We start from the raw sequence: 12,242 nt of genomic DNA, 5'->3' as shown, positions 1-12,242 counted from the left end.
AAACCCCAGTCTGCTCGAACTCTTCAAGGCACGTTCCTGATCCAGAGCCACTCTGTCCTATGACATGGGGCTGCTCACACCACAGGGACAGCCTGGGGAGACCAGCCCTACGCTGGTGTCACCCCTCCCTCTACCTCTCCGGCTTTTCCAAAGCATGCTCCATTTTCCCAACAAATGAGGACCACTAATAGCTTCAAATTAGCGTATGTGCTGAGGGGGACTTCTCCCAGAGTATGGAAAGCATACTAATTGGGATGCAATTCAAAGTGTTGTGTATTGTCCAGGATGGATGTTCCTTGCACGGCAAATGTGCAATCTCCGTTTGAGGTATACACTCCTTACAGTGAATGTTTCCAGCCAGAAAGAACCCTCACCAGGTTTCCAGGATCAGCCATTCGACACAGGGACTGGATTGGCTTGCTCATGGATTTAGCAAAAGGAAAAACTTGGTACACTGTGGGTGTCTGCGAATATGGACTCTCCCCCTTGTGCTTCCAGCCTACACTTTAATTAAAACTACACAAGAACAACTGATGCCAGCTGTAGTCTACAGTACAGTGCAAGAGGACAAAGTATAAAGGATAATTTTCTTTATTTTTAAATATTAGTAACACTGCACAAAACAAAATAAAAAGTGGTACTTAAGTGACAGAAAATGGTACTCAGTCTTATTTCGTATTAACCATAATTTAAATACCCTAACAGAGTTCATGTATGGTTATATGTTTGCATAGGGTTACACTGGGTAACGTAAGCATTTGAAGCTAAACCGTTCAGATACCAGAGACATCAGAATTTGTTACACCAAACCATGCTAGAATGCAGCCTTGATGTTTCTGTTTGGCTTCTTCCTGACACCAATGCGTGCATTCCTTGATCTTTTAAATGTTAGCATGAGTGAGTTTCTCCAGGAACTGTGGACTTTCAATATTGCCAGGTTTAAGTCTGTTACATCAACAACGTATTGATTGGCAAGAGGAAGACAAAACGAAACAAACCCATAAGCTGCTAACTCCTACCCGGAGGTTAAAAAGAGGAGGCAACATACTGACAAGAAACATGCAGGTAAACACTTAAGGCAACAGAAGGGCTCTGTACAAATAAAAGGTTAAGAGAAGCGATGTGTCATGCACATGAGACAAGTATGGGAAGCAAGGAAGTAATCTTGCCAGAAAATATATATTTCTTTTAAACTGAAGACATGTTTTCAAGCTAAAAAAATTAGTTCTGCAATAAAACCAATGCAAAATGCTTTCGTACGTAAAGGTGTAAGTTCCTTGTAGACTCGCTGAAGTCATATATGGATGTTGAAAAAATGTTTTGTTATCTCAAACCTACTCAGCAGAAACAAAAAGCAGTTTCAAAGTAGCACTTAGATCATTTGTCTCTAGGTTCTGAAAATAAACTTTTAAAATAAGGAATGATTTCACCAAATGATTCATCGGGAGTCAACTAAGCTTAAGGAAATCAGTAGGAGTGCTTACAGGAGACCATCATTACACTTAGCTTCTTAAAATCAGAGGATATAACTTCATGATACAATTTAAAAATGAAGGAACATCTTAAAAGCAGGGACAAACCTTCACTGCCCAGCTTGGAGAAAAAAAACAACCATAAAAGTCACTTGCATAAATTGCACTATAAGAGCTCATGTCTCCATCCCATTCCCAATGACATGAACGAATAGCACTCTTCTTCCAGCATGCCTGATGTTGATGCTAGAGTGACCAAACAAACAGGCATTTGCACAACCCTTTATATCCTGCAAGACAAATAAACAAACACTAGACTAGAGTCATTTTAGTCCCAGGGAAGGAAGAGGTAAGAAATTCTGCAACATTTTCCAATCTTCAAACGTAACACACTTCCAACAAAGATCAGCCTCACTCAAATTCCCTAACCTGGCTGGCAAGAAAGCCACTCTGTGAAACTAAAAAGAATAACATAGTGCAATTTTAGTACAGTTTTAAACATGAGTCACTTCCTTGCTAGCAGTGTGAACAATCAAAAAATATACACAAGAAGAGGTGTGCTCAAATGTAACATTAAATCGTCATTATTATAAAGGTATTGGCATAGCAGAGAAGTCCATTTTAGTAACTCCCTTTGGTTGACTTCTTCTTCTTCTGTTCCTCTCTCTGCTTCTGCTTCCTCCTCTTGCTGCCTTCCTTGTATCCTGAGGAAACATGGCTTGTAAAACACTATTCACAGCATTCATGGACTATTCCTTCTAGCAAAAGCACGTTCTCTGAATGGTTTAAGGAATCTTAAAGAAAAGGTCTGGCTTTCTAAGGTGGTTTTTAAATTATCATTTCTACTATATCCCCAGTTCTACTATATCCCTTACATAGGACAGAAAGAAAACACTATCAATCTCCGAAGTCTGAAAAGATCTGGAGAACTTTCAAAAGATTTCAAAGCCATTCAGGAAAAGCTTCAATATTAGAGCACATGCAAAACCAGAACAATTTTCAGAATGGAAGCAATAAATAAGACTTACACAGCAGGAACTATTTAACTACTGGCATTTCCTGCTCACAGTAGTAGTCACAAGTTACCACGATATTTACATTTCCACTTTAAGACTAGGGAATGCCAAGAGTCCTGAGTAAATAAGAAGATGCTCGGTGTTTACCACTCCACATTTTATATATGGGTCATCAGCCTACTCATGCTTTACTATGCACCATAGGTTATATTCTACTGCAACTGCAACGGTGCATGGAAGCATCGAGTTCAAGTAATAATTATTTGCTACATGTTCAGTAGGCACAAGCTTCCAGCCATGTGATCACCATCCTCATGTGTTTTTCCCCGCCCCCCCCACAAAGATGTGTGAAAATCAGTTTGTGCTCTGCATCATGCCCTTTCCTCCAAACCTGCAGTAAAACACAACTTACTAGCAGACCTGCATGGCCAGCAAACGGTGCAGAACCCACGCATCTACCCAAGTGCACTTACAAATCTCAACTCAAAGCTAGCAAACATTTCCCTCAGATAATCATTCTGTGATGCTTTGAAATAGCTGGAAGGATCTTTTAGCTCAGCGGTGCTCTGCCACTAGGAATTGGCACAGTCCGGTGAACGGGGCCAGCACAGAGCGGAGGACCCCTGCAAGCTGGGAGCAAGGACCTCGCATCACAGGAACGGCCCAGGAAGGGCACAGCTCGGCCTGTCTGGAAATCTCTTACTTTCCTCCATTCTCCCTGCAGGCAGGCAAAACGACCCTGAGGAAGCTGTGTCACCATCGCACCTGGTTCTCCACCAATTTAGCACCAATAGCGAAATAAAGACGGGAAAAGTGGGAAGAGGAAGGGGCGGGAGGTCAGAGGAGTATGAAGCCACGTGGTGGCTGAAGTTGGCTCCTAATAGAGCTCCTCCCGGGCGCGATCAGGGCTGTTGTGCCCGCAGCAGAACTGCAGGTCTTCGGTTTAAGACTTGGGGAGAACCACAAGATGGTCTTTGGGCTAAAATCACTTTAAGACATTATCAAAAGCCTGTGCACTGGAGGAAATACACTCCCTTGTAGCAAGGAAAACTGTTCCTAGGTTATCATTCTAGCTCCTATGCTGTATCAACAGCATGACTTCATCTTTCGCAATCATCTGAGTCAAGAAGCAGGATATTTATTTAGAAGTTCTGCCATGAGCAATTAGCCTGCGCAAAGTTAGAGTGGAAACCTGTTTTATTGTTTAAGGAAGAGAAAAACAGGCACTGCTTTGCAGAATTGCAGATGACGCTGTTTTCCCTGCACCCTGCCACCCTCCTGAGCTACAACCCCCTCCCTAGGGTCACCGCATGAACATCTCCTAACTAAGAACCCCATCCATGAAGTTTACTTCAGTGTCAGCCCCTCGGTCACCTATACATTGTCAAAAAGAGGATCCCTTGGCATTTAATTTGCTGCTGTTAAGGCACAAATCCTGGAAGGGGTCAGACATCTCTTTGCTTTCCCACAAAGGCCCACGGAGGCGGAAGAGACGTGCTGACTCTTGAGAATCAGTCATCCAAGGGCTGTTATTCAAAGGATTCTTCCCTTTACTTGAGGGGAAAAACAGCATCATATCAGCTGATCAGAACTACTTCATGTAACAACTATGAAACATTAACACAGATATTTGGGAAAGGATCATTAAACCCTAACAGGTTATTAGTTTCATGATTTTATCATTTTTCATTCTCAAAACACCATCAGTATTTCTAAAAGGCTTCCACATACACGTATGATAGCATTTGATACTGCTGTTTTATATCATAATACTTTCTTGTTTTCAACAGTCCATTTTCCTCAAATGTAACTCTTCCCTAAAAATACTGTGAGTTGATGTAAATTATGACTTGAAATTAATGCCACATAATTCATTGTCTTAAAAATCAAATAACTCAAATATTAAAATATGTGGTATGAAGATATTTAGGCATTTGACAACACCGTCTCCTACTAGCCTCCAGAATGATAAGGGGAAAAAGTGGAAATCTTTCAAGTGTTATCACTGACACACAGAAACAGATTTGCCAGAGGAGGAGATAACACACAAATACAGAGTATTCCTCAAGAGAAAACTGCCATGTCTTTTCTGTTTTGAGCCTGCTGTGATATATAATTTCACTCTCAACCGTTTCCTTTTCTACCCCAGCTAAGAAGAAAGGACAGGTCAAATTTTGTCTGTCTGCTAGCTCCAGCGATGCTACGCTGGGTGATAACAGCCAAAAACCTGATCCAAACAAGCGAAGCAGCTCCTAACAAAAATAAAAATTGCACACTAAAGACGTAACCCTTTGGTGTGTATTTCACTTGAATACTCCAACCAACACTAATTAAAAGCATATTTACCTGCCTTGATTACAAGGCTAGCCGCAAAGTCAGGAGAGAACAAAATCTGAATTAGAAAGCAGAAGCCCCATTACTATTTGACTCATTTGCAGCGAACCTGCGTCCTGACGAGCCGTCAGCGTCACAAAGCAGTCACAGAAACTTCCCACAGTTGGTGCCTGGCTCAACTGGCTTCAGCCAAACAATTCTGACCTCAGAGAAGGGCTTGTTCAAATTTCCACCCTCAGAAGCATGGTTAGCCACCTAAACCCTAGAAACACACTACAGGGTGGAGGGAGAACAGGCTGCTGAGAGCTTCCCCAAGCTTTGACATTGGGAAAACAGAATCACTCAAATACAGATGGTTATCACCCTAACTTGGTATGTCCTTGCTTTTGTCAGTTGCCAGGAGCAGAGACAGATGAAGCAAGAAGCCACAGCATTTGGAGTTACACCTGGTTTATGACCTGGAAAATTCTTGTCTAAAACAAACAGCATTAGCTGACCCACTCCATCCGTTTCATCCCCTTCTCTTCTACTTCCAGAAGAACCATAAAGAGCACAAAAGCTATTCCAGCTTTCGTAAAGCTGCTGATGACTGAAACCAACTTCCAGCAACACTCAGTAGCAACTCCCTCAAGCACTCAGCAAGGACCAAAACAAATTGGGAAGCCTCCCTGCTGCGTCTCTGACTTTATTTCTGTGTTTCTAGTTCTCTGCCATCTGCACCTCCCAAAGTCACAGGTTTGTTCAGCCACTGACTACAAAACTCGTCATGTTCTTGGGCAGCAACTGTAAGGGAGGTGTGCACATTGAGTGACTGATCCAAAGGGACAAGTGTCCTGGGCAAAACACTCCCACCCAACCCATCTGTGGTATCCCACTTCTTCCTGCCCTGTCTGACATCTGCCTGCTCTACCAGGATGCTGAGAGCAGCCGCGGCTCTGCTCCACCTTCTCCTGCCAGCACAGGAGAGCACAGGACTCAGCAGAAGGAAACAAGGTCAGTCATGACCGACGATTAATGTGCAGCACTGCTGCTTCTTGACCCACTTTAATCGCTAATAAAGGCCGTGGCCTGATTTTTGTGGATCTCCTGCAAGGGTGAAGACTTTGGAGGAACCTCCTTTCAGGCTGTGAAGCGCTGAGGTAGAGGGTGGGAGGGATTCATGCTTTGTGCTCAAGTTCCAGAGAAAATGGTTTTCAAGACCTACTAACTTTTTGCTAAGATTGCAGCCAGTCTTTTGCCCTCCTTGAAGCCATGGAAGCCGTCACGGCTCCAGCATCCACACAGAGCTCTAACAGGGCAGCGGGGCATGCACAGCCTGGGTTCTGTAGTGCGCTTTGTAATTTTCTGCTCTTAGAAATAGCTCTCTTCAAAGGTAGCTAGCTTACTTCTGAGTTGCAGCCACCATCTGTTATTTTAGACTGAACACGCTTGCATATACCATTATTAAAATTCACCCAGGATCACAGCTTCAGTATAATTTCACGTGTGTGACTCAATTTCCAATTACAGCTTTACGCTACACTTTCACATTCCCTCCTTTCAGCCCAAGCCACTGCCCAACACACCACAACCTGACCTACTAATTCTCTCACCACATCCACAGCTCCTGCCCATGCCACAGAGCATCACAGGGAGAGAACCTGCCTTTACGTAAAGACCTGAGGTGACAAAACATCCCACCCTGTCTAGGTATGCCAATCTGCTATTTAATTATCCGCACTGTTAAATCCAAGGGGCGAGTTCTCCAGTTTCACTGGCCAACCCAGTGATGTAATTCCAACTTTGATGTTTTAGGGGACTGAAAAGCTTTACCAACTTACCGGGGCTTTCCTTCATGCTTGCTCATCATACTATTTTCATTACCAATTCTGCCTAGAATTGCTACAAGAACATACCAAGCCAGATACAACCTGCTTGCCTGCTATTAATTAAGGTAATACTGTTACTGAATAGAGTCCAAGGTTTTACTCCCACATGGCAAGCAAAAGCTTGCAAGGCAATGCAGCCTTGGAAGCCCTTCCATGTGCAACCCAGCTACCTTCTATGGGAAGCAAATGGGTAGCGGGATGCTCTTAGACTAGCAGCCAAAAACCCATGTGTGAAGGCAGCTCTGGCTAAGCCAGGGAGCAACCAGCCAGCCTCCAAATCCACCAGCCAATCTTCCCACCCTCTGCCTGCAGAAGAGTATGGCTTTCCCCCCACCCCACTCACATGCCGTTACAGCCGGGGGATGCGGAGCAAAGGGAGAGCAAACTCCCTCCCATCTCCACACCTCCAGCATTCCTTACATATTAGATTTCCACAGAAAACAGTGGCTTTGCTTTCCTTTCTCTTTCCATTACATGCCCAAATACATGTGAGGGAATTATAAAGTAATTAGTTTGGACAACCAAGCATATCGATTTTACTAGTTAGTAAAGCGTAATTCAGGAAACCATATGGTGGTAAAAAGAACAGAGACTGCATTAAAGATGAAATAACACACAAATAGCTCAACTTTCCAGCAGCAGAATCCATGCCAGGAAAGGATCCAGATTAGTTAAGCTAGTTCTTTTAAAGTGGTTTCCTCTTCAGGGATGCCAGTGGATGAAAATGCAGCAAAAATGAATTATTAATGTTGTAAGTTTTAGGTGAATGCAAGCTATTTCATTCAAAAGGAAAAGCAAACCTTGCAATATTCTCTTCCAAATAACGATCTTTTGTATCGTGTATTTTTCAGTATTTTAACAATTAAACATTTCAACCATCCTTGCTAGGTAAAGGTCAAAAACTCGAATCTGGAGCAGCTGTTTTTTAGGGGTAGTTACCATGGCCTCTACCATGAATGGCTGCAACTCCCAGGTCTCTGCTGGCATTAACACCACTTTGACACAGCTTGGATACCACCAGGCAGCCATACATCATCCTATCAGGGAGCACATTACTTGCAGTATCTGAAATCTTATTAAAAAATAACTTGTTTGGAGCTAGAGAACTGTTTGAGATATGCAGTGACTTCAGAGCACAAGAGGTGACATTTTATTCTAAAAGGCCATTACGAAACCGAGAACAGCAGGAAACACAGAGCAATTTATACTAAAACACAAAGTGTCAATATGGAGAATCAAATTAAACTCCAATTTTTTTATTAAATGCCCACTGTAATGACTGGAAATCCTGGCTAAGGAGAGGATTCATCTCACCTCTGGGTATTGGTTGCCTTGGGCACTAGAGAGAGATGGCCACTTCCAGAGGGATTCCAACCACACAGTCAAGATGAAACCTATCCCTTCTCCTTCATTTCAGTTTGCTACAGACTTACAAATTAAAACATTCCCACTCTTAGAGCTGGGAAAAGAAAAACATATCGCTGCAGGTGAATCATTAATGACTTGAGGATTTGCTTGAGATGCTCTACCCAGGACAACATCTCAAACTGCCACGCGGTCTCGCTGCCCAGGGCCACATGCCAACGGTGGCAAAAGGGTCTGATTCGAGGTGGAACGGCGCCCAGCTTAAGGCCATTGAACTTCACTATTTTCCACTGAATTGAGTGGGCTTTGGACCAAGGCAAAAAAAGATGCTGCGCTTTCCCAATGCTGGCCCATGGAAGCACAGCAGCTGTTGCAGTGATCAATGAGAAGCCAAACGGGAGCAAGTAAGCGTTCTGTGTAATCACAGAGCTGCGCCGGTGAAGCTGCTTGCTGGGCAAGGCAGTTGGCAGAGGTGAACACCCAAGAAGAGCGGCATCACTGACAGGGGCTCGCGCACAAGCTTCCCAGGGAGAGATTAAGACACTCACGTAGGTTTGTATGACTGACTCGACCTGTCCTTCAGCAGCCTTGTCCATCAGAGGAAAAGTAGGCAAAATATTTAAAGCAACAGTAAAACCTTAGTCTTACTGCAATCAAGTTTTCACCCTGAATCTTTTATGGCAACTCACAATCTACTGGTAGGAGACAGGATTTTGTGATTGTGCAAATAACTCTGGAAATTCATTTCTCTGGAAACTCATTTTAATTGCAAACCTGTGCACCTTGGAGCATAAATAGTTTCACAGCAAAAAGTCTTAAGCAATCTTAAAAATTGCTCCAAAAATTGCAAGGTGCCTGTCAAACTCAGATGCTCTTTGGAAACCATTACCAAAGGATTGTTATGACTGTAGAGGACCTCATGTCTCCAAATGCGGAGCCAAGGTTTTGTTTTGCCAGCTGCGGACACCAGAGACAAAACCTCCATCCCCTGCATAGGAGATATCAGGACATCAGTCCCGAGGTTACATTCAGGCTTCTGTAGAGAAATATTAAACTTTTTAAAGAAAAGATCCAATTTAGCCATCCCTAAAGAAACAAAACTTCCAACAACTGATCAGGAAGACATTTATCTGAGTGTTTCTATTTTTTCAAGCTGTCATCCTACATGATCTCTTTAGGTCTTCCGTACAGAAGAGTGTTAGATTTAAAGGCTCATAAACACAGCAGAAGTTGGTACAGCACTGGGAGCATTCGAGCGCATGTTTTGGGGTAGGATGCATGTTTTTCATGCACTGTGTTTACCCCGAGGAGCCTCATGCGCTCACACTTCCCAGCACCTCACCTAATTCAGCACTACTGAGAAGAGCCCTTGGTTTGGGCATCCACGTAGAAAGGCATCCTCACGTTTCAGAAAAACCTGTCCCGGCAGTCCTGGATGACCTTTTGACCACAGGTTCCAATTAAATCAAGTAGTTATGAGGACTCTGTTGTCCAAGATAGCCTCTGGACTATAGTGCCGAAACATTACAGACAGGAAATATATCAAAGGACTAATTACTTCCAAAAATAACCAGGACAATTGCCACTCTTCTGCATTAGCCTGAACAGTCTCAGCCTTCTCCTCTATTAGGATTTAGGCACCTAAAATAGCAGCTTCCAGAAATAGTATCAAGTTGCCGAACTTCTCCTTCAACAAGGAAGCCGCGTACAATTTAAATAAATGAATGTTCCAAGTACTGTGATGAGTTAATCTCTAAAAGGCCTTCACTTTTAAGAACAAAGATCACAGGCACTCCAGCAGCGTAACAGTATTTGCCCTGGATCCTTGAATATCCCAGGGCATTTGTGAATCTACACTAAATTGAAGAGCAGAGCAAACGCAGGACTAAGGCACACAAGCTGCTACTGATTATTTACCAGGGAGCTAACATTAAGTCAACACACAGCAACAACCTCTTGCTTGGCTCTTTGGTTTTGGCTTTTGACTAGCTGACGGATCCTTTTCTGCGCATTTCTCATCAACATGCTTGTGCACACCTGATAAATAAAAAGGGGTCTCCAAGCTGCTTGTAACCCGGCTTCTATCTTGTTCTTCCACCTCATCGCTATTATAATGATAGGCATATCTGGGGGAACTGGCAGGCTTGTGAGGCTTCAGCAGGCGCGGGTTGGTGGGCTGGAAAGGCAGGGCGTGTTGTCCTCTCCGTCTGCACTCCTCAGCAAAGGCTTCTTCATCTGCCTCACCTGAAACAGCAAAGAGTGCAAGAGAAGTGAGCTGCACCCAAAATGCTTACACGTCGCCTGAACAAAACTCAAAACTAGGCTGGAAACGGGGAGTCACAGAACTACTGCCTCGGCTGTGGTTAGCTCAGACAGTCCTGTCTACCTGCCCACCCGGGGAGCGGCTGGAGCAGAAAGCTCCATCAGTGGCTTCTCACCACACTGAAGCCACCCAAAAAAGTCAGCTAGATATGACAGCTCAGGGGCCACCGTCTCCTTTTTCCCAAAGGCAGGGTGAGCAAGCTGAGCCCACGGCCCTGGATGATATTTCTGTCCTGTGCAGAGCACGTCATCTCATCCCACCTCAGCCAGACTATCTTGCCTAGGAAGGGTTGGCCCAGCTCAAGGAACAGCTATCGGGAAAGAAGGGAGAAATATCTAAGCTGGCTACAAGGATGGTGGGAGAAAACCAAAGCCAACGTGGGTTCAGAGGGGCTGGATGCTGGACATCCACAGCTGGAAGAATGGTACAGAAGTGTGAAGGATCACATGGAGATGGGAAATTGGGCTGAAGATGTAAGAGGTAAGCACAGTCCAGGGGGCAAGGCAGGCACACGCAGCAAAGGCGAATGAACGCAATGGAAACAAAACCCCAATGTTTGCAAAAATTAACATGAACAATGAGGTACCCCAGTCATACTCATGCTGTTTTGCAGATGACACTTTCCTTTGCTGCACGAAACTGTAACAGTACCAATGCTGCAAAGTAGAGAAATCAGCTACCGTAACACAAAAAAACCAAGCAAAAACCACACATCAAAAAGCAAACAGTAAGGTAACAAATAAAGAGGTCAACCAAAGACAATCAACAGGGAAAATAAGAAAGAAAATAAAAGAAAAAAAAAAAGAGAGAGAAGAAAGGTGTGTACAACATTTGTGTCTTGAAGGCTTTTTAAAGTTTCATTAATTCAATTACTTAAGTACTTTTAATAGAGCTGATGAAATACAGCGTCATTTTATTTGCATCAAAAGTGGTGTGTCACATTCTGGAAGTTTTTCCTGGGATGTGCCCGGCATCAGCTGCTTAGGGAGGGGTGCGTGCTCCCAGCTAATGCGTGTGCTCTTAGTTCATGGCTGGAAAATGCTTTGAAGATGGAAAAAGCACCAACGTATGCAGTAAGGAGCAAGAACAGTAATACCCACTTTGTTGTGTGCACCAAGCCACTGACACTTTCAAACAGAACAGGCTGCATTGTCTTTACCTTGTAATCGTACATGGGGAGATGCTTCTGAGGGCATAAGGAAAAGGAGGCAAGGTTTGTTTAAAAAGTCATTTCACAGCATGATGCGGCACCTGAGGCCTCGCAGAAGAGGACTCCAAGATGTGCCTCGCGTCACACCACCGCACGTCAGAGCACCTGATGTGCATGGGCAGCACGCAGAGGACCCTTATTCCTGGGTGGTTAAACGCCCATTCCCACCCTCCAAACACTCACACTGTTTTACCCCGGAGTCTCCTGCGTTTCCAAAGGCACAAGCAAACAAGACAAAAACCCAAGTGATGGTACCACCAAGGATTTCTGCAATAAGACACCACCTGACTGCATCATACCAGTGTAAACTCTGGATGTGTGGTTCTTCTTGCAGTAGGAGGGGGCTGGCAGGACAGCTTCCCCTCCCACACACACAGGGTACAGTGCTTCAGCTATGGGAGGTGGTAGGCAAGGAAAAGCTCGGAAAACACCACATACAAAATAGCTGTCATTTCCCATAAGAGGCTACGGGATTCTACACACTATACAAACAGCACTGAAGCATGTATCAGCCTGGTGGTATTATCATATCAACCGGGTCTATGGAGATAAGCCTATAAAGTGCCTGGAGTTTAAAAAAAAACAAAAACAAAAACAAAACCAAAAAAAAAAAAAACAAAACAGAACAAAAAAAACCATAGGAAACACACATAC

At 43.9% G+C, this 12,242-nt stretch overlaps 1 protein-coding gene across 3 annotated transcripts in view; it reads right to left on the bottom strand.

Annotated features, from left to right (window-relative positions):
- Positions 1–575: 575 nt before the first annotated feature.
- DNAJB6 (DnaJ heat shock protein family (Hsp40) member B6) overlaps positions 576–12,242 on the bottom strand; it is a 59,423-nt gene continuing 47,756 nt past the window's right edge. For 2 of the 3 annotated variants that reach the window (XM_055707291.1, XM_055707290.1), the window contains exon 9: positions 576–10,299. In XM_055707291.1, the coding sequence (XP_055563266.1) occupies positions 9,986–10,299 (314 nt within the window). In that variant the 3' untranslated portion in view covers positions 576–9,985. The remainder of the gene's footprint in view (positions 10,300–12,242) is intronic. The other variant, XM_055707292.1, reaches the window with a different exon arrangement.

This window comes from Falco cherrug, chromosome 4 (genome assembly GCF_023634085.1).
Source record: "Falco cherrug isolate bFalChe1 chromosome 4, bFalChe1.pri, whole genome shotgun sequence".
In the NCBI taxonomy this organism is placed as follows: domain Eukaryota; kingdom Metazoa; phylum Chordata; class Aves; order Falconiformes; family Falconidae; genus Falco; species Falco cherrug.
Note: the sequence above shows the minus strand (reverse complement) of the source record. Positions and strands in the feature narration are given on the sequence as shown.